General features: G+C 31.8%; 1 protein-coding gene across 1 annotated transcript in view; it reads left to right on the forward strand.

Moving 5' to 3' along the window:
- Positions 1 to 27,929, forward strand: part of LOC111694972 (metabotropic glutamate receptor 1) — a 39,557-nt gene that overhangs the window by 6,813 nt on the left and 4,815 nt on the right. Inside the window, exons 9-25 of the mRNA XM_023464073.1 lie at positions 2,184 to 2,233; positions 2,661 to 2,737; positions 4,392 to 4,489; positions 5,240 to 5,322; positions 5,673 to 5,749; positions 9,279 to 9,360; positions 9,980 to 10,066; positions 11,108 to 11,194; positions 12,731 to 12,827; positions 14,092 to 14,182; positions 16,000 to 16,105; positions 19,008 to 19,049; positions 19,885 to 19,969; positions 23,446 to 23,519; positions 24,501 to 24,604; positions 24,911 to 25,000; positions 27,477 to 27,522. Coding sequence (XP_023319841.1) covers positions 2,184 to 2,233; positions 2,661 to 2,737; positions 4,392 to 4,489; positions 5,240 to 5,322; positions 5,673 to 5,749; positions 9,279 to 9,360; positions 9,980 to 10,066; positions 11,108 to 11,194; positions 12,731 to 12,827; positions 14,092 to 14,182; positions 16,000 to 16,105; positions 19,008 to 19,049; positions 19,885 to 19,969; positions 23,446 to 23,519; positions 24,501 to 24,604; positions 24,911 to 25,000; positions 27,477 to 27,522 — 1,376 coding nt within the window. The remainder of the gene's footprint in view (positions 1 to 2,183; positions 2,234 to 2,660; positions 2,738 to 4,391; positions 4,490 to 5,239; positions 5,323 to 5,672; positions 5,750 to 9,278; positions 9,361 to 9,979; positions 10,067 to 11,107; positions 11,195 to 12,730; positions 12,828 to 14,091; positions 14,183 to 15,999; positions 16,106 to 19,007; positions 19,050 to 19,884; positions 19,970 to 23,445; positions 23,520 to 24,500; positions 24,605 to 24,910; positions 25,001 to 27,476; positions 27,523 to 27,929) is intronic.

Genomic DNA, 27,929 nt, shown 5'->3' on the forward strand with positions numbered 1-27,929 from the left:
TAATTGCGGTCGCGTATACTCTGTGTACATATTAAAACCAGTTCTCTCTGGGCGGGCTTTGTAAAAAAGAAAATATGCATCAGTGTTCGTTTAGTATCCGAGGAGGGTAAAAGCCTTATAAAAGCCTATAGACCAGAATGTTTCATAGATTATTTTTGTGAAAATGGCTTCCATGTGAGGTTGTGACATCCGTCTTGTGTTTACTTTTCCGCCCAAATACAGTACACTGCAGTACAAAAAATGCGTACACCTGTGAAATAACTTTCCTTGCATTAGTACCTTGATCTAGGTATATCTTTTGTGTTTAACTTTATAAAACTAAAACTCTTGTTATTCAACTGCAAAAGACTGTTTTTTAATAAAAGACATAGAAAACATCTAGATATTTGCCGCTACCAATTCCGGGCACAATTCTCAATTCTTTTAATATCTTTATGACCATCTACAACCATTCCCGTTAAATTGCTGGGATATTGGAAGAAACCCACATGCGGCCACCATGCCCTATTGATTTTATTATCAACTAAAGTCTGAGAAAAATCATGGATGTACGATATACCCCCCCCCCCCCTCCACACACGATGCTAAGCTAGTGGGGTATGTCAAATAGGCCAATGATAGCCGATAGGCCGGTTAACGCAAAAATTCTGGCCTGCCATCAAAGTTGAAACCGAGCCGAAATAGGATAGGGTCGGGTCGGTACAAGCCACGAGTCACAAAGGCCGGTACAAAGGGTTGGTCCGGTTCGAGTTCAAATTGACGTGACCCTGGTCCACAGGTTTTTAAGGCATTCTTCCACACACACCTTTGATATTTGGCACTCTTTTCTTTTGACACCCACCTTTGATATTTGGCACTCTTTTCTTCGACACACACCTCTGATATTTGGCATTTCTTCGACACACACCTCTGATATTTGGCACTCTTTTCTTCGACACACACCTCTGATATTTGGCACTCTTTTCTTCGACACACACCTTTGATATTTGGCACTCTTTTCTTCGACACACACCTCTGATATTTGGCATTCTTTTCTTCGACACACACCTCTGATATTTGGCATTCTTTTCTTTGACACACACCTCTGATATTTGGCATTCTTTTCTTCGACACACACCTCTGATATTTGGCATTCTTTTCTTTAACACACACCTCTGATATTTGGCATTCTTTTCTTCGACACACACCTCTGATATTTGGCATTCTTTTCTTCGACACACACCTCTGATATTTGGCCCTCTTTTCTTCGACACCCACCTTTGATATTTGGCACTCTTTTCTTCGACACACACCTCTGAAATTTAGCACTCTTTACTTCGACACATACCTGTGCTATTTAACATTATTTTCTTCAACACACAACTCTAATATTTGGCATCTTTTCTTCGACACACACATCTGATATTTGGCACTCTTTTCTTCGACACACACCTCTGATATTAAGCACTCTTTTCTTCGACACACACCTCTGATATTTGTGATCTTTTCTTCAACACACAACTCTAATATTTGGCATTCTATTCTTCGACAAACGCCTCTGATATTTCTGTGATGTTTAATGAATGGTGCAAATAAGCTACTTGACAAAACCATTGTATTTATTTTTGATTTTGATAAGACATATTATGGTTAATTTAGGCAATAATGTAGCCAATTTATATCTATATACAATACATATAGATATTTATTTTGATAAAAACGCTTTCATACCTACTGGGTCCACAGCAGGGGCGTATTCAGGAATTTGTCCAGGGGGGAGCTTAATTTTGTTTTCTCTCCAGGGAGGTGCTCAGCACCCGTTGGGGCATGAAAACCCCCTGAAATCAATAGGTTTCACTGGTCCTGGGGGGGGGCTGAGCCCCAATAGCCCTCCCCCCCGTGAATACGCCTCTGGACTTCACAGTGCCCCATTTTGTAACAAATTAATTGATTGGGCAATGGACACCTCACGTTATAGAAACTCTTAAAACGAAAATTTATGGGGAAACAATTAGTGAAAAAGATATGAAAAAACCCCCGGAAATTTAGTAAGATGGCATTCTTGATTTTTTCGTTAAGGGTGATGGCGCGCCTTGTAATATATAATTTACAAAAGAATTGATCGCCCTCCCCTACAAATGTCCCAGTAGCGCCAGCGTCTATATAATCTGATTAATTAAAGTAATATAATCTCTATGAATCAGCGGACTGTGATCTGGCGCAAGTAGATGAACAGTTTGCTATTGATACAAAGGTATGTTTTCAGATCCAATAAAGGGATTGTCTCCGTTTTTTCAATTAAACTCTTCTCTTAAAAAAGAAAAATTAAGAAATTAAAAAATCAAAAAAGTGGAGACTTTAAAGTTTATTTTTCTTAAAAATTTGTTGATCGAGACATGACTCACTGAAAAATATATTCATACGCCCCTGCACTATACACCATCTTGGACCGAAGATAATGATATTGAGCTAGGTCGCTAAACCACCTACTTCCGGTTCAAATTTGAATCACCGATGTAAACATAGCAATTATGAGGATTTGAATTGGTGATTTAAGATTTGAACCGGCGGTAAGTAGTTCAGCATACTCTCCAATTCATCACATACGGTCGATCCCTTATCATAAAAAATAAAAAAAGATTGTTTGCTGTTACATAAATCAATTAATGAATTTATTAAAGATCGAAAATGTGATGAATGCTGCAGTACTGTTTAGTGAAGCAATCGAATCATTCTTTTCCTCCTGCGAATTGGACAAGTACTATTTTTTAGAAAATTACAAATTGTGTAATTTACAAGCACTAGAAATTCAAGGCACTTCGCGCCCTTCTTTCAAAGGCTTTTAGGGCGCTTCGCGCCCATCTTCTATTTAAACGGTGTACATGTTCTTTTGGTATACATTTAAAAACAAAGAAGAAAAAAATGTTGCGGATTTTTTAAAAAATATTCGCGGATTTTTAAGAATTTAATTTTTTTTACAAAATTAAAAACCTTTACAACACATTTTTTTTATCATTCATAAACCTTCCCTGTAGTCACGTGATGTCCCACAAAAAATTTGGGCCCGATCGGTTCAGCCGTTTTGACGTTTATTGGATACAAACAAACAGACAGACAAACAAACAAACAGACACCCAGACAGACAAGCCAAATTTATATATGAAGATCGAATTTTGATGGAGACAAATATTTGAAATTTTGATCATTCATAAACCTTCCCTGGGGTCCCTAGTTGTCCCACAAAAATTTTGGCCCGATCGGTTCAGCCGTTTTGACGTTTATTGGATACAAACAAACAGACAGACAAGCCAAATTTATAGAAGTACCGTAGGGGTTCCCCCCACCCGGCCCATCTATATGAACAATACGTTTTAAGCAGTTTTTTAACTTAAATAGATTGATACAATTATGTTTAAAGGGAGTTTTCGCGAAAAATGAAAGGATTAATGTGATAAAAAGCGCTTTTGATCGCCACTAATTTTACTTCTATCTGTTGCGTCTATAAGGAGAAAATTGTTAAAAAGTCTCATACCGAATAACTTAGCGCCCATACAAATTGAGAGAATTGCAACATACAACTTAGACCATAAAAAATCAATTTAATTTCTAACAAATCATTCAGATATTATAACCTATAGTCATCGATTATCTTTCGCCACATTTGTATATAGTTTATATTTTTAATTAATTTTATTTTTTAGAAAACGTTTTAACGGATTTCGAAAAATGTGAGTGGTGCGCGGCATTCTTAGATAGTTGCACAAGCAACAAGAGAAATAATCAAATTCAAAACAAATTAATTAAAAAATATTATAAAATATAAACTATATACAAATGTGGAGAAAGATAATCGATGACTATAGGTTGTAATATCTGAATGATTTGTTTGAAATTAAATTGGTTTTTCACGGTCTAAGTTGTATGTTGCAATTTTCTAAATTTGTATGGGCGCTAAGTTATTCGGTATGAGACGACTTTAACAATTTGTTCTCCTTATAGACGCAACAGATAGAAGTAAGATTAGTAGCGATCAAAAGCGCTTTTTTATCGCATTAAGCCTATACCCCCTTTCATTTTCGCGAACACTCCCTTTAAGCAATGTTCTCATCGTTTATATAATAATATTTGTGAATTGAAGTTTTTAAAGTATATAACAAATGTGATTTTTCGTAAAATAAATACTAGCAGAAGGGCCTGACGATGCCCGTGGAAAATTAAAAAAAATGTTGAGAAAAAATAGTTTTCGTTTTTTTAAGCATGTAACACCCCCCGCCACCCATGAGTGTCACAAAAAGTTTCAGCCCATTCGGTCTAGCCGTTTGGCCGGCTATAGGAAATATATATATATGAATGTCTTGTTTTATTATAAATATAATTATGCATGAATTTGACATGAACCTATTTTAAATTAGGGATTGCCTGTATAGAAGTTACCAGGGGGATCTTTTCTTTAAAAATTATATAATGAGGGTGAACAGTGAACTCAAACTCTGGGAGGAAACAACTCAAGGTCAGTCGCAGAGATATTGAGATTAGAAAATCAGAATTCCCTTTTAAATAAGAAATTATTTATTCTGTATTATTATTTTCATAAAAGTATCAAGTTTATTCTTCCTAAATCAATATTTTGTTTAACAAAAACAACGTACTTAAAAAAATTTTTTTTTTTACAAAAAACACATTCTTTTGTTTAATCGAATTCCTACCCATGCAATCGAACCCTGATATAGAAAAGTTAAACCATATTTTAAAAACTCAAAAAAACGTACGAGTTGGTTTAGAAACACCCTTTGTCGTCGTTACTCTTTCTTAAACTTTTAAAAATCAAAGATATACTCTAAAAAGTCTAAAAAAATTTGTTGGAGTACCATAAGCCAAATTCATTTTAGAAGCATTATTCATCAAATTTTGTTAAACGAAATTTATCATCGATCAACAGTTGCCCAAGAAAGTTACGTGCGCTTGCCGCCTTGAAATACATGAAGAGAACGATTTGTATATATTTTAGGTTAAGGCTGGGTTAAGACACTTTATAGACTTAGCGCTGCGGCTGGGGCAGACTAGGGGCCGAGCGCCGCGGCTAGAACAGGCTCTCTGTCTGTCTTGTAATTCTAATAACAAATATTGTTAGATGAAAATTTGACATTTCTTATAGTGAAATCTTAAACTCGTATCAAGGTTCCCTTGTTTTTTGGAATGCCCTGTATATAGCAAAGTCTTTGGTATATACTACTTTATCCACCCTGTGGTTTATCTCTAGATACAGGAAGGATACATCTGGACTGCATTGGGAATAGTCCTGCTAAATATGCCATCTATCAATTCTTCAGGGGAAAATTCCAGGTATTATGAAATACAATAATAACTTTTAGACCAGTAATAGTGATTGACGTTGTCTGTTAAAGATGTCAGAAAGCAACGCGTTAAAAAGGATGATTCTAGCGAATTTCAAGTTTCTCTCCGATCAAAACAGAAAAACGGAGAAAAAATCCTATCCTCCCTTTCTAAATTTAAACAGTTTGCAGTTGCAGAGAATCATCGATACAAGAGCAGACAGTAACAGTTCCGTACAGTCGTCTCTGAAGTCTGATATTTTATGGGTAACCCTGTATCTCCTATTTCTATAACATCTTCTACTGTTTATCTCTATCTTTAATCTTTCTCTCCTGGGAAAATGGAATGAAAATATTTAGAAAATTGGAAACTGGGAGGACCTGGGAGACCACACTGGGAAACTTAACATTCAACCTGTAGTCCAACTCAAGAACAGGTTTATTAGTAGTTTAACTCAAGAATATCATTATTTGTTTGTATATTATATATTATCAGTATAGTTTAATTCTTTCTTTATCAGGTTTATTAGTAGTTTAACTTCAGAACAGGTTTATTAGTAGTTGAACTAAAGAACAGGTTTATTTGTAGTTTAACGCCAGAACAGGTTTATTAGTTGTTTAACCCTATTCCCGCTGGGGGGGGGGGTCAATTTGACCCCCCCCTGTAGTTTTTTTTACATAACTCAAAAAGTATTGGTCTGAGGCTGTTGAAATTTTCTGACTTTTCTTACATACCCAAAGCCCTCCCTTTAGGCCTAAAACCGGGCTTTAATACTAACTGCCTGAGTCCTCAGGCACACTGCCTGAATGACTGCTTTTGCCTGTAACAAACTAAATCTTTGTTTTGACCCACTTTCACTTGTCAGATTTTGATAAAATTTAGCTTTTTGGAAAGCCTATGACATAAGGAAACGGATTGCACAAATTTTGCGAAAAAAAAATTGCAAATTTTTTGCAAACAACCTGTCAAAGGAAATTTCCACATTTTTAGTTTTTCTTGATTAAAAATCAGGTTATTTAAAATTTTGCAAAAATTTTTGCATATTTGAAATGGCATGGTCAAGGGCTTTTCAAAAATGTATAATTTTTCATTTTTTGGACAAATTTTTGTTTGCAAACATTTTTACTATAAAACTGGATTTTGCGATAAAAAATTCAATTTTTGCAAATTTGCAAATTTTTTTGCAGATTCTAAAAGTAGAGCACAAGAGCTTTCTAATGATTCTATTTCTTTCTGATGATATTATTTGTCATATTTGGACATAAAACATGGGATTTAGAGGGGGGGTCAAATTGACCCCCCCCAGCGTATCCTGGTTTTCAAGTACCCCAGCGGGGATAGGGTTAACCAAAGAACAGGTTTATTTGTAGTTTAACTCTAGAACAGGTTTCATTAGTAGTTTAACTAAAGAACAGGTTTATTTGTAGTTTACCTCTAGAACAGGTTTATTAGTAGTTTAACTAAAGAACAGGTTTATTTGTAGTTTAACTTTAGAACAGGTTTATTATAGTTTAACTCCAGAACAGGGTTATTTGAAGTTTAACTCTATAACAGGTTTATTTGTAGTTTAACTCCAGAGCACGTTTATTTGTAGTTTAACTCCAGCAGGCTTATTTGTAGTTTAATTCCAGAACAGGTTTATTTGTAGTTTAATTCCAGAACAGGTTTATTTGTAGTTTAACTCCAGAACAGGTTTATTTCTAGTTTAACTCTAGAACAGGTTTATTTCTAGTTTAACTCCAGAACAGGTTTATTTCTAGTTTAATTCCAGAACAGGTTTATCAGTTGTTTCACTCCAGAACAGGTTTATTTGTAGTTCAACTTTAGGTTTATTATATTTTAACTCCAGAACAGGTTTATTAGTTGTTTAACTCCAGAAAAGGTTTATTTGTAGTTTAACTCAAGAACAGGTGTATTACAGGGCCGTATGAAGGAGGGGGACTGAGCCCCCGTCCCCCCTACGCGTGCCCATATAAGAAATACTTTAAAATCTCACTTTTGCCCTTAACTAAAACGTTTCATTAAATAAGCTTAAATCAATACTGCCTTCAGTGTAAATATCTTTGATATCATTATTTATAATACAATATGCATCGATCCCATGAAAATAAAGATATTTTTAAAGAAACGTTTCCATCCCTTGACGCTTACACCACAGTATAAAGAGGAAGTGTCTGATGAGTCCTCTTAAGAAAATTACACAAATAATTTATTAATACTTGTTCTATGGAAGTGTGTGTATGATTATATATGCTTTGCAGACGGATACTCCATTTGTATATGAAATATTCAAAATAGGTTGTTGTCTTATTTAAATGGAGTACCCGTCTGCAAAGCATGTATAATCATATGGTAAGGAGAACTATTCCTTAATCGCTGGTATGATCGAATACTTTACATAGTTAAAAAGGTATCAATATTTTTTCAAAAAAAGGGGTTTAAGGGGGGGGGCAAAATGTTGTCAAGGGGGGGGGCCCAGAATTTTTTTCTAATTGCCCCCTCTACACAAATGCTCTCGTAAGCCTCTGGTTTTTAGTAGTAAATACAATGAATGTACAGTACAGCACATAGTGTCCTGTACACAATATGCTTTACAAGATAAATTTACTTACTACGGATTTGGTCGGGGTTCTTCTGACACATTTTGGTCTATATAGTGTTCTCTATCTTTTATTCTAATGTCTAGCTTTGATAGAATCAAACAAAGAAAACTTCAATCCTTTTAGTTGAAGCTTCAAAACTTTATAAACTAAAGAAATTATTTTACATAAAATAATTCATACACGCCTTAGAAACATTTAATAATATCTGGTCGACTTTAGAAAACATAGTTTTGGAGGAAGCTCAAATATGTACCTTTAATAATAGTGCTTGAGTTTAGGATGGTCCTGGAGGTAGTCTCTGTTCTCCAATATATGTACTGGATTAAAGTTTAATATTATGTACTTGAGTTAAAAAAGAATATTCCTAGAGAAAGCCTATGTTCTCCAATACGCACTGAAGTACACTTTAATATAATGTACTTCAGTTTAGAAAGAATATTACTAGAGGTTGCCTATGTTCTCCATTACGTACTCAAGTACACTTTAATATTATGTACTTGAGTTTAGCAAGGATGGTCCTGGAGGTAGCCTCTGTTCTCCAATATGTACAGGAGTACACTTTTACATAATGTACTTCAGTTTAGAAAGAATATTACTAGAGGCAGCCTATGTTCTCCATTACGTACTCTAGTACACTTTAATATTATGTACTTGAGTTTAGAAAGAATATTTCTAGAGGTAACTTATCTTTGTTCTCCAATACGTACTCTAGTACCCTTTAATATTATGTACTTGAGTTTAGAAAGGATGGTACTGAAGGAAGCCTCTGTTCTCCAAAATGTACTAGAGTACACTTTAATATAATGCGCTTGAGTTTAGAAAAGAAATAGCACTGGAAGTCGCCTCATCTTCACTATTATGTACTGAAGTAAGCTTTAATATTATGTACTTGAGTTTAGAAAGGACGGTACTGGAAGTAGCCTCATGTTCACTAATATGTACTGGAGTAAACTTTAATATTATGTACTTGAGTTTAGGATGGATGGTACTGGAAGTAGCCTATGTTCTCCAATATGTACTGGAGTAAACTTTAATATTATGTACTTGAGTTAAGGAAGGATGGTAATGGAAGTAGCCTATGTTCTCCAATATGTACTGGAGTATACTTTAATATTATGTACTTGAGTTAAGGATGAATGGTACTGGGAGTAGCCTATGTTCTCCAATATGTACTGGAGTAAACTTTAATATTATGTACTTGAGTTAAGGATGGATGGTACTGGAAGTAGCTTCTGTTCTCCAATATGTACTGAAGTAAACTTTAATATTATGTACTTGAGTTTAGAAAGGATGGTACTGAAAGTAGCCTTTGTTCTCCAATATGTACTAGAGTACACTTTAATATTATGTACTTGAGTTTAGAAAGGATGGTACTGGAAGTAGCCTATGTTCTCCAATATGTACTGGAGAAACCTATCAGATTTATGACAGGGTTTCAGATGAGGTAACTCACTTTTGAAATTTTAAAATCAAACCTTTTAAAGGGACTGTCAGCGTAATCTGACCCGTAAAATGTAAATGCAGTTGACGTTTCATATAATTTGAAAAGAAATAATGGCTTTATGTGTTTAGAATATGTAAAATACAAAACCACAATAAACGTCAGTGATTTAATTCGAGTTTAAAAAAATCATACAGGCTGTCCCAGGAAACATAGTTGGTGAATAGTTTAAGTTGTTTGATAAGAGAGACAAAAATATAAATATTATATTGGAATCATATTATAGTAAAATTGATTTCAAAGTAAAATATATTAAGGCAAAAGATTTTTTAATGAAATAAACTGCAAAAAGCCTTTAATTTCTAATACAATTTTTGGAAGACGACATTCATAACTATTAATCAACTGTCATGTTTCGTGGGACACCCTGTATCTAACGGCTCGACGTTTACGACGAATTTTTTTAATTGTACAAAGCATTCTTTCGAGACGCCGTATACTAAAATTTTTTTTAGAATTTTTTCTAAATATTTCTTAATTTTATTACCACAATTGAAATTTAAAATTATTTGAGTAAAACTAAAATAAACTATCCCTTTATTGAATCTATTTATCCCTGCAGTTGACCGCCTACGATGATTGTTGTTACAGTTGTCAAGAATTACAAGCTAATGCTGTTCTTCAACAAGGACAGATTAAATATTGTGAGGTAAACATCATTAGAAATATAGTTCAACCCAGAGATTTTGAGAATCGAAAGAATTTATGAAATGTCGTCTTGATAATTTTTTAATTATACGTACATAAATCTCAGTAATTGTACAAATAAATAAATAGCCATGAATATGCGGGTACAGTTTTAAATAGCTTCATACAGTCATTTAATTATAACCTCTAAATATCTGCAGCATTCCATTATCAAAAGGATAAGAATACGACATTTTGAAAATTCTTCCGATATCTCTTTATATTTGAACTCAACTGTGAAAAAAATTGGAACTAAAAAGAAATTTATCAGTCATGGTTTGGAAAATTTTTAAAATTTTGAACAAGCATTGTCAGGGGTTTTCCTTCCGCAAGAACGGATAAAATTTTGTTCAATCTATTTCCCAGCTCAGAAAGACTCTCTATTGTAGAGTTGGAGAACATTTTTATATGCAGTCGTAGAAAATATAAAAAACGTATATAAATGATACTTACCTTATCTGCTGTTGTTGCACGGGCTTCTATCGTTCTTAACAAGGGAATTGAGTCTTTGCCACAAACTCTGATGTTCTAATCATTAGTTTGCAAACTATATGAATCCTGTGAGATCAAATAATCTAAGTTTGAAATATAAACGGTTTACACAATAAGGTTGTATACATATTAGAATTTGAAAATTTATGTGTGTGACAAAGACTCAATTTCTTTCAACCTATATTGTTTAAAGGAACTTAACCCTCTCCCTTCAATCTCTAAATTTCTAATCCTTATATCTTTGAAACATTATTAAGTAATTAAGAAAGTAAGTCATCATTTATTTATGAAAAATAACAAGAACATCCAAAATTAAGTGTTTAAGGAGAAAATATTTGAAAACCTCCAAAAATAGAGGTTGTGGGAATATTTCCTAAATAATTGATCTGGTTTGCAGAATTTATATCAGAAGTCTTCCACAGCTGGTTGCAATGATATAGGGACCAGAAAATTAGAGTTTAGAAATTTTGAAATTGAGAAATTTTGAAACTTACAGTCTCTATATTTTTAGAAAGGCAGTTGGCCTGGGAGGAATAGGACTGTGTGTGAAGACATACCTATAGAAACCCTATACAATATCAACTATTTACCAGTCACTGTAAGATATCATATAGAAACCCTATACAATATCAACTATTTACCAGTCACTGTAAGATATCATATAGAAACCCTCTACAATATCAACTATCTACCAGTCACTGTAAGATATTATATAGAAACTACTATGTATTTTAGTTATATATTTTATTACTAATAAAAATACCGCTGTAGGAAATTAACAAAACGTTTCAAAGTATTATTATCTAAAAATATATATCTAAATAAATATTTTTTTTTAAATGAAAAAAAGCGTTTTAAATATAATATTTTACATGTAATACAGATTCAAACTTAAGTTGTATTTATACAGAAAACTAAGTACAACTCTATTTAAACTGAATAGAATTTAAATACTACAAATATAAAATCATTGAAGATATTCCAGAAAATTCTAAATACATTATCAGCTTCAATATTCGATATCTTATCATGGAAAATGTCATTTATTCTCTAATTTATTTACTCCTTTAATATCCCACTGTGATTCAAAGGTCTCACGCTCTCAAGCAAAAATGTTTGAGAGTTTTGCCAATTACTTCTTAAAAACCAAAGCTAACCACAAATTCTTAGTGCTAAAATGTACATGTGAAGGGCTACAGAAAAGCAAAAGCGAGTTAGAGCGGTAAAATTAAAGCCTAAGGCGTTGTGTCACTTCAAAGTCGACCAAATTTAATGAATGTGATCTACATCGATAGACTACCTACTGCCGGTTTAAATTTGAACCACTGATTCAAAGTTAAAGATTTAGATAGGATTTAAATCGGTGATTCAAATTTGAACCGGCTGTAGACAGTTCAGTGATCCAGCAAATTAATTAAATTCAGTCCCTGGTTTACAATTGGATACAGTTTAATCTGTATATTTTTAGATTGGTATTTCCTTTAATATCCTGGCTAGTATAGATATACTAAGTTTATGGATACAGTTTAATCTATATATATTTAGATCGGTATATCCTTTAATATCCTGGCTAGTATAGGTATACTAGGTATATGGATACAGTTTAATCTATATATTTTTAGATTGGTATATCCTTTAATATCCTGGCTAGTATAGGTATACTAGGTATATGGATACAGTTTAATCTATATATATTTTTAGATTGGTGTATCCTTTAATATCCTGGCTAGTATAGATATACTAAGTATATGGATACAGTTTAATCTATATATATTTAGATTGGTATATCCTTTAATATCCTGGCTAGTATAGGTATACTAAGTATATGGATACAGTTTAATCTATATATTTTTAGATTGGTATATCCTTTAATATCCTGGCTAGTATAGGTATACTGGGTATGTGGATACAGTTTAATCTACATATTTTTAGATTGGTATATCCTTTAATATCCTGGCTAGTATAGGTATACTGGGTATATGGATACAGTTTAATCTATATATTTTTAGATCGGTATATCCTTTAATATCTTGGCTAGTATAGGTATACTAGGTATATGGATACAGTTCAATCTATATATTTTTAGATTGGTATATCCTTTAATATCCTGGCTAGTATAGGTATACTAATTTAGATTGGTATATCCTTTAATATCCTGGCTAGTATAGGTATACTGAGTATATGGATAACTGTTTATCTAAACAAGGATAAAGAGGTTATAATAAATACAGGTAAATTAGACAAATATGTACAACTGTACAGTAATGCACAGAGCCAGGAAATTTAAGAGAGTATCGTCGAACGAAACTCTCGAGAAACCATTTTGGGGTCACTGCATTTACGTAGATTTTAATTTAAGAAATCAGAAAACAAAATGGGAATGCAAAGAAACCATATAAAATATTATTTCTTAGACAAAATATTATTATCTACAAAACTGTCAGATCCCATTCTTGAAACTGGATTTCCGATACTGGGTTCCATTACGATACTCTGTTTTAAGATTTGGGCTCTGTGCACTGGATTTCCGATACTGGGTTCCATTACGATACTCTGTTTTAAGATTTGGGCTCTGTGCACTGGATTTCCGATACTGGGTTCCATTACAATACTCTGTTTTAAGATTTGGGCTCTGTGCACTGGGTATCCGATACTGGGTTCCATTACGATACTCTGTTTTAAGATTTGGGCTCTGTGCACTGGGTATCCGATACTGGGTTCCACTACGATACACTGTTTTAAGATTTGGGCTCTGTGCACACACTTCACACTTTACTCTCTATAATGCATTTCTATGAATTTTCTGTTCGTCATAATTAAATTGTATTCTATAATTTATGCCAATTTTCTGTTTTCGTTTGTGAAAATTAAAAATCAAAAAAAATCTAAACATTTAAATCCTATACTCTTATAGACTCAGGACCAGTGATATCTAAGTGTAGCTGGCTTAGCGGCGGGGTGGGGAGGGGGGATTAACCTTCAAGAATTTTAATAGGATTTAGATCACAGGGTCCAAAGTTGTTTTTGTAACCAGAATTCTTGGTGGTAAATCTGAAATCAAAAGTTTATCCTTGCAAAAATCTTTTTTTAAACATTTACCAGTCAATGTTGAACAATGATTCTTAGATTACATCACAAATTTACTTTTTGACATTTACTTTTCTAAAAATATTAATTTTTATGATTATTGAATTTGGCACTTTTCTCAAGGAAATCTTGGTACTTTGAAGGATTTATATTAAAGAATGTATTTAAGTCCTGAACATTGGATTACATTTATACTCCACAATTGGTGGTAAAGCCTTTAGAGGTATTTCTGATTCCTGTCTTTCAAATAGCTACGAAGTTGGGTTTCATTTTTCTTTTCTTTCCCTAATTTCTGCTTCAAAATTTACATCCATCTAAAATCACACGAAAAACATTAATTTTACGTAGATTGAACTGAAGAACACAGAACAATATTTTTTCTCTCCGAGTTCTGATCTTAATGTTTAGGTTATCATTATGTTCCTTTCTTACTTGGTGGAGGTTTGCTCTGTCAAGTTCACGGAGTTGGAGTATTCATCCTTCAAGCTACTCCAACCAGGAATACATGGAGTTTAAACATAAAAAACCATCGGAATACAATTGAATTGAATTATTAAAAATTAATTATTCTGAATTCCATTGATAAATATCCATTTTTGATTAAAATCATTTGATTTATAACACATTTTCTATTGAAGAAATATTCTTCCATCTCACAAATATTTTTTTAATTAAAATGGTTGAAATCCTTGGAGTATTGGCGAATAAAGTGTGTACAAAGAGATAATGTTAAGATTACTTCAATGGATAATTCTCTTCTAATCGTCCCAGGGGTTATCTCTTAAATACGAGGTGTGATCCCTGATAAAGGAATTGAGTCTTTGCCACAAACTCTGAATTTATAATCTTTTATTTCTTGAGAACCCAATGTCGTAAATCTTTGATAATTCAAACTTATATTATTTGATCTAACAGAAAGCATGGTCTACGACATTGGAATCCAAAGATATAGGGTTTAGAAAAGCAGATTTTGTGACAAAGACTCAATTCCTTTAAGCTTTGTTAGAAGTCTGAAACACACTTTTTTGGAAGTTTTAGACCATTCTGAATAATCCCAATCATTGCCAACGAAGCAAATCAAGTTTTATGGAAGTACACTCCTGACATAATAACAAACCTCGCCGGTCCGAAAAAAATCCGGAGCTGACAACTCTTGCATCGGATTATTTGGTTACCCATAATCCTGATTTCTAAATCTCTTTATCCACTGTCGACGCCTTTGATTAATCTATGCTTAATCCTCTCTTTTGGATTTCCCGCCTGGATTGCAACCAATGACAGTTCTCTCATGGAGTGCGCGCGCAAAATTAAAAAATTTCTCGGCTTCTGATTGGCTGTTTGCATTCTGTTTTTAACACTCTGATTGGTTGAATTTAAAACACTTTCAAGGATACAAACTAATGATTAAATTAATCTTGAGATTAAAAAAAATATGAGATCAAGCATTGATCTCGATATCCACTATTCTAAAGTTTGGATTTCAGGAGAGATCAAGTATCTTTTTTAATAAAAATGGCTGAGTTTTCTATTCACGTACCCCTTAAAAGAAAGAATTTGAGTCTTTGTCACAAACTCAAATTTTCTAATACGTAAATCTTTGAAACCTGATGCTGTAAACCTTTGATATTTCAAACTTAGACTATTTAATGTAACAGAATTCATAGTTTGAAATATTAAAGGGATTGCAAAGATGTATGGATGAGAAAATTAGAGTTTGTGGCAAAGACTGTAGCGAAACTTGATCACATGTTGTGTAGCTCATTTACTGCGACATCGGAAAATTTCTGTGGTTCTGTCTTTGTAGATTTTTCTTCTATAACTCCGATTTTGGAACAGTTCATCTGTGATCTCTTTGTAGATTTGTCTTCTATACTCCGATTTTGGAACAGTTCATCTGTGATCTCTTTGCAGATTTGTCTTCTTTACTCCGATTTTGGAACAGTTCAGTGAATATCTTTTTGTAGATTTGTCATCTATATTCCGATGTCGGAGCAGTTCAGTAAATATTTCTTTGTAGATTTGTCTTCTATACTCCGATGTCGGAGATTATCTGGGAGACAGTGTTTTCATCACGTTTCCTTGTTGTTTTCTATATGAAGAGGTGTGAGGGAAGGGGGGAGCTGGGAAAACAACATAAATTAAATCCTTTCAATCTTGAAAATCTATAAAAACTTTTACAGCTCAAACTAAATTTATATTCTGTTGTGTTTTACGAGGACTAAAAATTCAGATCGAATCGCACTCATCCCTCTAAATATATATAAACTTTTTGGGCTTAAACCGAAAAAAAAGATAAAAACCCCATCCCTGATATAGTTGCTACTTGCTTCAGCTGATGTCTGCTCTGGGTCCTACCCTGATACTAGCAGCAATCCTGGTTAAAACCTACAAGATTTATCAGATATTCATCAAAACCTTTCAGGTCATCTCAAACAAAATTTTAATGAAAATATAAATTATGGATTTCCCATCAAATATTTTATCTGACGGGTGCGATAAAGTGTGGCTCTTATACGCATGCATTTAAACTTATTTGTCCTGACTTCAACCTACCTGAACCTTGACCTGACCCTTGACCTAAAACCTTGACCTGACCCTTGACCTGACCCTTGACCTGACCCTTGACCTGACCTTTGAACTGACCCTTGAACTGACCCTTGACCTGACCCTTGACCTGACCCTTAACCTGACCCTTGAACTGACCCTTGACCTGAACCTTGACCTGAACCTTGACCTGACCCTTGACCTGACCCTTGACCTGACCCTTGATCCGCCCTTTGACTTTGACTATTACTTCCGATAACTTCCAAACAAAAAATTTTAATTGACCGAGGTCCGAGGGAAATTCTGCAGGATAAAACTGACCATTATTGGTTTTAATACAAACATGTTTTTCTTAATATTTTGTGCTGGAATGGCACGTACCTTGAAAGCACTTAAATAAGAACATTTATCTGGACGAACCTGTGCTAGACTTCATCTTGACATATTGTTCAGTATACATCTCTATTGTGTATTCATGTTCTCAAGCATAAATAGTCAAGCATCAACAAAACTTTAAGCTTACTCACATATTTTTCCATCCAACCAAGGTTTAGACAATATTATATATTCTTTTTTACGCAGTTGAAAATGAAAGTTTTTTACTTAGTAATTAATTCAAGAAAGTCAGAAGTTAGAACTTTGAGGATCTATAACATCTTGTTTATAATCTCCGGAATTGTATTTAATTTCTCTGTGATAGTTCGTGCTGGTCACACCCTGCAGAGATACCTTTTATTAAGGGATAAAGCAATATTCTCAAATTTTTAAGTGTCCAAATTTTTTCTATGAAACTGATACCAATATTTCTTTCTGAGGTCTTGACAGTTTTTACTTGAAACTACTTATAACACTTCCTTTAAGAGGACTTTAAAGGGACAGACCGCCTATGCAAGGTACAGTGAAACCCTTTATAACGAATACATCGAAAGAATTTATCAAATGTCGTATTCTTCACTTTCTGATAATGGAATGATGCAGATATTTAGTTTTTTAATTAAATGATTATATGGAACTCTTTAAAACTGTTCCCGCATATTCATGGCTATTTATTTATTTTCGCAAATACTGAAATTTACGAAATATAGTATGAAACTCATTGAAAAATTGTCAAGACGACATTTGATAAATTCTTCCGATGTATTCGTTATTAAGGGTTTCACTGTAGTTAAACTGAGTATACAGTGTTGTGGACAAATTCTTCAGGATTCATTTGAGACTTATAAAACTTTTTAATAATCAGTAAATCCTGAGCTTGAGTGGAAAGTCGACGTTCAAAATCATGAATTTGGGTGGGTACGTTTTCAAAATCGGTTTTTTTTATTATTAAATAACGACGACGAAAAATATAGTAAAAATTCTATAGTAAACTAATTAGATGTTATGTTTAGGAACATATTTCTCAAAAGAAATTTGTCAATAAATCGAAGTTAGAATTAATTATTTCCTTTTTCATCATTATATTGAATTTCTTATTTTCTATGAATTTGTTCGCAGATTTCTTCAAATTCTTCAGATGTCGTCTTTTTAATAAAAATTCCAGAAAATCTGCAGAACATCTTTGCGATTAAATAGAGATTTTAGAAACTAATAATTGAATAAGATTACTTATTTTCGTTAATAAGAGTTAATCTTTATTTTCTCAACCTGTTCCTAAACAACAAATTAGTTTATTGTATAATTTTGTTTACATTTTTTGTCGTCGTTATTTAATAATTAAAAAACAATTCTGAAAACGTCTCAAATAAATCCTAAAGAATTTTTCCACAACACTGCATACTCAGCTCAACTACCATACAGAGCCGGCCTGTCTCTTTAAACATTCGTTTAATACAAGCTTTTTATAAATACAATTATAATTAGACTAAAGTAAATTTCACGTAAGATGGAAATATTTTATGTTTTTTAGTCATAACTCCTCTTAATGAAGAGCGATGGAGAAGAACAAAATTGTTTTGAATTTTTAATTATTTTACTTTCTCCTTCTGTATAGTTTGTATTGGGTTTAGAACAATTATAGCAAAGATATGATAAACATTACACATAATATTGCATATAGACCAATATACCAATATTCATTTGTAATATTTATATTGAACATTTATCATTATGTGAGTAGTGAGAATTCTATTTTTCTGCTTCAGTGGATTTAATTTTCAAAATAAATTGTATTCCTAGTCCTCTTATATATTGTGTTTACTGTACATAAAACTTTGAAAACAAAGAATTACATTTTAAAATAAATTCCTGTGTTTAGTTTCCCCTGTATTTTTTTTTTCTTTATTCTCCGTTTAGTTTCCCCTATATTCCCTTTTTTTCTTTTTCTTTATTCTCTATACCCATGATTTTCTGAGGTAAAACAAAGGCATAGGAATAGAAACATTTCAAAGTCCATCCAGTCTTTAATGCGTTTCACAATTATTATTCAGTTAATCCCTAAATATTAAAAGCATCGAACGAATTTATCAAATGTCGTATTATTCACTTTCTGATAATGGAATGTTGCAGATATTTAGTTTTTTAATTAATGATCATATGGAGATTTATGAAACTGTTCCCGCATATTCATGGCTATTTACTTATTTTCGCAAATACTGAGATTTACGTAATATAGTATAAAACCTATTGAAAAATTGTCAAGACGACATTTCAAAAATTCTGTGGATGTATTTAATATTTAGTGTTTAACTGTAGCTGTCTAAATCTCTGTAAACACTCTCTTTAAACAAAAATACTTAAAATTTTCAAGATTTCCTTAAAAACTGATCATTTGATTTTATCAGGATGGACATCTTCAACTTCAGTCAAGTTTAATCTGCTCGAAGGTACAAACAAGTCTTTTATTAAAGATGTAGACATGTGAAGTCTGACAGAGGAAATTCGCTTGTACTGGTTTTTAAAAAGAGTTTTTGTTACGAAGGAGAGCTTTTATTAGTTCAAGTCTTTATTTTCTTTTTTCTTTTTGAAATTTTACAAAAAGGGATGAAACGTATTCTCAAACTGATGCATCCATTAATTAAAAAACTATCTATCATTTAAAATTCATAATTAAATGAAAACTTTAAACTTTAAAGTTATTTATCATGTTTTCCTATTCTATAGCTGCAGGATAGAATATCAATATATTTATCATGTTTTCCTATTCTATAGCTGCAGGATAGTTTAGCAATATAATTATCATGTTTTCCTTTTCTATAGCTGCAGGATAGAATATCAATATATTTATCATGTTTTCCTATTCTATAGCTGCAGGATAGAATATCAATATATTTATCATGTTTTCCTATATCTATAGTTATAGGATAGATTAGCAATATATTTATTATGTTTTCCTATATATATAGTTGCAGGATAGATTAGCAATATATTTATCATGTTTTCCTATATCTATAGTTGTAGGATAGTTTAGCAATATATTTATCATGTTTTCCTATTCTATAGCTGCAGGATAGTTTAGCAATATATTTATCATGTTTTCCTATTCTATAGATGCAGGATAGAATATCAATATATTTATCATGTTTTCCTATGCTATAGTTATAGGATAGATTAGCAATATATTTATCATGTTGTCCTAGTTGCAAGATAGATTAGCAATATATTTATCATGTTGTCCTAGTTGCAAGATAGATTAGTAATATATTTATCATGTTTTCCTAGTTGCAGGATAGATTAGCAATATTTGGTCAGAAAACTCTACAGATAGCAGCAGTAACAGTCATCATTGCTCTTCAACTTTGTATAGGAATATTACATTTATATTAAAGAAATACATTGATAAGCAATGTATCATTCTGGGTTAAATGTCTTTTATAAGATAGATAGATAGTGCCTTAATTGCAGAATACAACGTAATGTTTTTTAAAGGAATTGAATTTTCCCACAAATTCAGATATTGTAATCCCTATATCTTTGCAAGTTAATGTTATAGACCTTATGATATTTCAAACTATGAATTTTGTTAGCTAAATATCTAAGTTTGAAATAACAAAGGTTTACACGTTAGAGATGTCAACGTTTTGATTTTTCTGGATTTTAGCTTTCGTTACGATAGTGTTCATCAAAAGTATAAACGTTTGAAACGTTACGTTGCACATGATGAAATTTTATGGCACAGAGTAACGTTACGTAATGAATTTTCTGCACTTGAATACCTTATACAACGTTAAGCTTTAGTAAATGTTAGTGAAAAAAAGTAAGCTCCGTTACACTTTTGCATTTCCCGTTTTAAACAACTTTCCCAACGTTGCGTTAAAGCTTTAGTAATATAACCACAATTTTTTAACGTTCCACTTTCATGCAAGGTAAATATTTTCAGAGACCTTACGTTACACTTCCACTTGGTTTGAAAACTAAAAGGTGACAAACTTTTTGCTTTAATAAAACATCATTTAGGCATAGTTCTGCACGTTGCAATGCATTTCAGTGCAACGAATATTTTTTGTTAACGTTACGTTTTATCTTAACTTTTCCAATATAAACTCTTTTAATTACGTTTAGAAATTTTACTAAAATGCACCTTTTCTTACGTTACGATTTATCGAAACGTTATTGTGAAAACTTTTGTGTTACACTTTTTACAACTGACAATCAAAACTCTTTATTCCGTTCGTTTATAGGAAAGATTTGAAAAAATGTTCTATACGTTGCGTTGTAATAAAATGTTCAATCCTTAACGTTTCTTACATTACACTTCATTAAAAATAATATTGTTTCCAAATGAAAGCATTACAAGATTTTTTCCGTGATAATTATATTCCTACTTTAGTATTTTTCATCATAAAATATGCCATGCAAAAAACTATAGTGTTGTTAATCCCTTTTTTACTCACCCTGTATTATGTATGTTACTGTTGTTGTTAACCTTTTTAGAGAATGTGTAGAAGAATATGCAATATAAAGATGTTATAAAATTATTATTTTTAACGGTTTTCAAAATTTGTGAATGTAAGTTTTTAGATTTAGACTTTCAACTCAAGGGTGTGTCTTAAAGGGACTAGAGACGTAATTTCAAGTTACCTTCCATTTATGGAGTGGCATGTCCAGCATACATTTACAAGATAGGAAAACGCTGGTATTTTCAAATCATCAATAAGATAAAGGTATACACGTTTCCATTGGAAATCGAATTTGGCCCTCTTTAAATATAGGATCACTTGAAATTATCATCGTGTATTTGACGAGCTTAAAAATAGACATGTTTTGGGACACATCTAACAGAATTCATAGTTCGAAATATCTAAGGTCTAAGGATTAGAAATATAAGTTTGTGACGACAACAACTCAATTTCTTTAGGCTTTCTTATTTAACAGAAGTCATAGTATGAAATATGAAAGGTCTACAACACCAGCTTGCAAAGATATATTATATAAGAAAATTATAATTTATGGCGAATTTTTAGTTCTTTTTGTGTTTTTTTTATGTTACTTACAAAGTGAGTAAAAAAGAGGCATTAGCTTTAGTTTACAAACCACAATGAAAATGTTTTCTGGATTCAATGTTTGGGGTTAAAAAATATCAAATAAAGTAAGACAAAGGCTAAACTTTTTAACACAAACAACGCGAAATAAAATTTTATAAAATTTTTTTCTTATTGTTTTAAAAATCGATTAAAATATCAGTTTTTTTATTCTATTCTAAAGTTTCATAAAAATCTATTGATGAATAAAACAACACGCATTTTCCAAATGATAAAATATTTTTGCATTTTAGCAAATATCTACATTTCTAAATTTTTCAACCAAAAACATGAACCACACCAACTAAAGTTATGATTTCAATTAGTCAAGTAAACATGAAACCCAGCAATTGTGTTTGTTCACAGAACCGTTCCACTTAATAAGTTGATTTTTTTTGCTATTAGTAAATCATTTGCTTTACAACAGAAAATGCATGTAAAATTTCTTAAATGTCGTCTTCCGTGTCCAGAGTTTTAGTGGGTTTCATTAAACATTGGCAAAAGAAACATTTATAAGATTTGAAGTTTCACTAATAGCTTGTTACAAAAAAAAACCATTTACACTTTAGTTTTTGTCAAATATACTAATCCCTTTATCTTTCCAACCTGATGGTTTAAACCTTATATATTTCCATATTAATTGTCTATGAAATCGGGTTGCAAAGGTGTAGTATATGAAAATTAGAGTTTGTGGCATAAACTCATTTCCTTTTAACTTGAACCATTATTCTTTGCTGTCATAATCATCAGTCGAATCTCTTACATTGATAGATTAGAGACGTTCTGAAATGTTTCAATTGGCAGAATTATTGTTATACTTTTGAAATTAAAACTCAGCCCTCATAGCCTAACGTTTTATAAACAATATTTTTATCAGACATATATATAACGTTAGACTAATCAAATTAGTATTACTATTCAGAGAAAAGTTATGAAACTTTTTGATTTACAAAATTACTTTTTTTAATTGTTATATGTTACATTATTGAAATTTATACTCTGTAAAAAAAAAACTTTCGTTTCCTGATTATTAAAATAATAAACCATTTCTGAAACGTTGAATTGTTCATTATACTATAAGGAAAAACGTTTCAACACGTTTTCATAAACAGTAATGTATTTTTTAGTTCTACAACATTACACTTTTTATAAGTTGAATTTTGAAAAACGTTACGATATTCAATCAAATCACAATTAATTTTTCAAACGTTAGACTTTCAAGCTCCCCATGAAAACAAAACATTTCTTTGCGTTATGGTCAAACAAGTTGTAGATATTAGAAAAATAACGTTACATAACCACAAAACGCTAACGTTGGGGGTTTGTTCCTCTAACGTTAACGTTAACGTTAGGTATGAGCTCCTATAACGTTAACGTTTAACGTTAACGTTATATAGAATATATCCAAACGTTACACATTATTTTAACGTAACGTACAAAAACGTACATTTTACGTTACGTTACACTATCGTTGACATCTCTAACACGTACCATCAGATGGTTAAAATATAGGAAATAGAAAATTTGAGTTTGTGGCAAGATTCAATTCCAAAGTTGAACTCGATTGTTGCAACATAGTACCAATCCAAATCTTATTTTTTCTTTAGAAATTCAATTTTTAAAAATACTTTGTTATAAAAAAATCATAAAACAGTTTTAGGTTTTTTATTTAGCCTAATATAGATGAGTGTAAATAAAAGATCTACAATATTCTTGAATACTAAGTACAGTTAGAAATAAATATGTAATTTTGTACATAAAGTAATTGTTGGGAACTGTATGAACAACACGCACGGTGTAGTTATACACATTTATCCTGCTAATAGGCATATACAGGTAAACAATGTAAGAAAGAGAAAATGAAAAGAGTAAAACAATCCCAATCTTTTAAACTGACACTGTGAAACATACTCGGAGTTTTTAAACTAATTACTGAAGACACACAATTTTATTTTGGTCTAGATTTTTAAATTTGTTACTAACACCAACAATTGGGATAGTATGTGTATTTTCAAATTGGAGAACATCCCTGTTAGGAATATATTTACATAATTTTAATTGTGTAGTGTTTGATTTTGTATATTCTCTGTTATGTTTGCAAAAGGTTCGCTTGGAAACCTTTGTGCAGAAAATCAGGCTGGTAATATTTGTTTATTCTGTAAATTGATGATTGATGAAGTTCCAACTCTGTATTTGTGTTCTCTAGGCTCTCTAGGCACTCCAGGGGGTTACGGGAGAAATTCAAACACCTTAAAAATATTAAATCATTTATTCAAATGGACTGTGTACAGGATAAAATCCGCAAATAAGTAGCGTAAGATTTTATAATACTCAATTCCATTCACTAGAAAGGGATGATTCATTTGGTTTACCGTCCAGTTTTGCCTTACATAGATTTTTTGTACTGCAGAGTTTGTTCTAGTTTCCTAAAACTCGGCCTGGTACATGAAATTAACTTGAGTGAATGGCCCTCCATTTGTAGAAAAATAATCTTATTGCTGCAACCTCCTAAGTTTGTGATACTTCTTTCCTTGAACTGCACAGATATTCAATGAAATACTGTTTATTGTTGCAACCTCCTAGGTTTTTGATACTTCAATCCCTAAGCTGTTTCCTACATAGAGATTCAATAAAATACTTCTTATTGTTGCAATCTCCTAGGTTTGTGATACTTCTATACTGGAACTGTTTACTACACAGATATTCAATATAATACTTCTTATTGTTGCAATCTCCTAGGTTTGTGATACTTCTATACTGGAACTGTTTACTACACAGATATTCAATATAATACTTCTTATTGTTGCAATCTCCTAGGTTTGTGATACTTCTATACTGGAACTGTTTACTACACAGATATTCAATATAATACTTCTTATTGTTGCAACCTTCTATGGTTACATGGCCAGGCATGTCCCCAGGTAACAAATATACATAAAATTGTAGATTTAAAGACGACATTTAAGCAAGATGCGTTTTTGAGGTGTTTTAAAGTAAATAGTTTTACTAAATAATTGCAACCTCACCCTGTAAGTTTGAAAACTTAAAAGTCTACGCCATCAGGTTGCAAAGATGTTAAGAAAAAAGAGTACGGGTCCGTTATCAGCATATTCTTAAAAGTTTAACCAAATCTTGAAATGCTAGACTATAAAGCATATCAGGGCCCCGTCCTCGCTTTTGTCTCTTTTTCATGTTTTTGAGGCTCCGTAATTAAATACATTTTTTAGTAAGTACAACGAAACCAAGTTCATCAGCTTCGCGATGTTTGCAGTTTTCTTGATCACCATAGCAGGGACAGCAGTTCTTCTAGCAATACAGTAAGTATAGTTCCTATCCTGTATATAGCAGGGACAGCAGTTCTTCTAGCTATAGCTGGCGAAACGGCTGGACCGATTTTATAAGGTCCCGACATTCTTAGCTCAAGTTAGTTTTCGTGTTTTAAAAATCCTCTATCATCTTATTAAATTAGATTGCAAGAAAAATATCATATTTCCCCCCCCCCNGCACTAAATAAACCACAGACTAATTTAGACTCAGCACTAAATAAACCACAGACTAATTTAGACTCAGCACTAAATAAACCACAGACTAATTTAGACTCAGCACTAAATAAACCACAGACTAATTTAGACTCAGCACTAAATAAACCACAGACTAATTTAGACTCAGCACTAAATAAACCACAGACTAATTTAGACTCAGCACTAAATAAACCACAGACTAATTTAGACTCAGCACTAAATAAACCACAGACTAATTTAGACTCAGCACTAAATAAACCACAGACTAATTTAGACTCAGTACTAAATAAACCACAGACTAATTTAGACTCATCACAAAATAAACCACAGACTAATTTAGACTCAAAACAAAACAAAAAATTCCAGACTAATTTAGACTCAGCACTAAATTAACCACAGACTAATTTGACTCATCACAAAATAAACCACAGACTAATTTAGACTCAGCACTAAATAAACCACAGACTAATTTAGACTCAGTACTTAATAAACCACAAACAAATTTGGACTCAGCACTAAATAAACCACAGACTAATTTGGACTCAGTACTAAATTAACCACAGACTAATTTAGACTCAGCACTATATAAACCACTGTCAAAATTTAAACTGTATATCTAGTCTGTAATCTATTTACTGGGTATTTATCTGGTCTGTTAATGAATGTGCCAGTCTTTGTATGAATGTGCACTGTGGACATGCATACAAGGGTCTATATTTAGTCTGTGTATGTATTTGTATGGTCTATTTCTAGTCTGTGTATGCATGTGCAGTGTCTATATCTAGTCTGTGTATGTATGTGCAGATAATATCTAGTCTTTGTATGTATATGCAGGGTCTATACATAGTCTCTGTGATTAAGACAAATACTTGAGTAAACTTTCAAATAAACAGAAGAGGATGCAAGGAGTGCAAATGAAGCAAAGTATCAAAGCTTTCACAAAACTTATAAGAAAAGATAAAATGTTTTAACAAAGTCCTTATCATCTTTTCAACAAATTGATAATTCAGCAACACAAAAAATAGTCATACCCTGAAAGTTATACTAATATAAATGTCAAATTATTGCTATTTTTTAATGCGATTATTTGTTGTGCCGCGCCAATATCTATATTATACAATATTCCGCTAAATAAGTATTTGTGAAAAATGACATTTTCATCCCAAAAGACTGTAAATTGTGTACAGCTACTTTTTCTGGATGTTATGTAGGCAAAATTGGTCAACCCTCAATTTATGTTTTACTGGCTAAAATAAGTAAAATTCAGTTTAAGTAATTCAATTAAATGTTTATGTGTCTGGTAAACAGAAGGGTGATTAATTTCTCTGGTAATATAATTTGTCAAAATAGACTTTAAACCAGATATTTGAACAGTGATAAACTACTAATTTTAACAGAAAAGTGACGCGAAAACTTTTAAATATTGCTAATTTTGATTCACTTCAGAAACTCCAAAACTAAATTAAATAGAAGATTAGAAAATCTGAAAAGTTTTGTTTCATCAAATACAAGATTGTTGAATTCTGAACTACCTTGTTCAATTTAATTCATTCATTCAAATATTTTCATCTCTGTGACGTGTGTATTGTATACTTGAAAGGAATATTTATAATTTTACATTATAAAGTTTTAAATATGTCACCACTCAACTTATTAACTTTTAAAGACAATAAATAAGATTTGAATGAGCGGAATAAAGTGAAATAAAGCGGAATAAAGCGGAATAAAGGGGAATAAAGCGGAAAAAAGAGGAATAAAGCGGAATAAAGCGGAATAAAGTGGAATAAAGCGGAATAAAGCAATATAAATCAAGATTATGGATTCCCTGAAAAGTATACTGTTTGTAAGGTTGCTGATGAGGGCAGAATAAACTATAAAGTGTTACCTCCATGTTGACGATATATTCTAAAAATATTATGGGTATCCTTGTCAATAGGACATTTCAATCTTACTTCTACAGACTTTTTATGAAATAATATTGTTATTCATAAAAATCATCTTGTTTGATATAAATGTAAAAGTATAGAGCAAAAAGCATGAAACGTTATTACTGATTTTTTACCAAAAGTATTTTGAGAATATATTGTCACCACGAACTGAAACTTCTCCGCAAAAGGGATTCGGTCAGGTTTTTTGTTTGTTCTTGTTTTCTAAACGAAGGGTCACTTAAAATGTGAACGATATACCCTTTATTGCCCAGTTTTGAAAATTGTAGATTGATTAAAAAAGCTCAAACTAAATATATATCTATATATATATGATATATTTTTAGTGAGTCTGCTGGGTATGACAAGGACAGTAAAGAACACGAACCAGAGGTAAGATTTTCAGAGTTATTGATCATATAAGATTAATTTTTAGAAGCATTGATTAAATCAGAGACAATATTGATCAATCTGACACATTGGAACAATTTACAGAACTCATTGCTCACATCAGACACATTTAATCAATTTATCTTGCATAGGGTTAAACAGATCTTGAGATAAGAGTTCGTGACAAAGACTCAATACCTTTGCAGACTATATTGATCAAATCCAATACATCAATTTTCAGATTGTTTTGATCCTATAATAAAAACACATTTGATCAACTTTCAGATTGTTTTGATCCTATAATAACAACACATTTGATCAACTTTCAGATTGGTTTGATCCTACAATAAAAACACATTTGAACAATTTTCAGATTGTTTTGATCCTATAATAAAAACACATTTGATCAA

The sequence above is a fragment of the Eurytemora carolleeae genome, unplaced genomic scaffold (genome assembly GCF_000591075.1).
Source record: "Eurytemora carolleeae unplaced genomic scaffold, Eaff_2.0 scaffold66, whole genome shotgun sequence".
In the NCBI taxonomy this organism is placed as follows: domain Eukaryota; kingdom Metazoa; phylum Arthropoda; class Copepoda; order Calanoida; family Temoridae; genus Eurytemora; species Eurytemora carolleeae.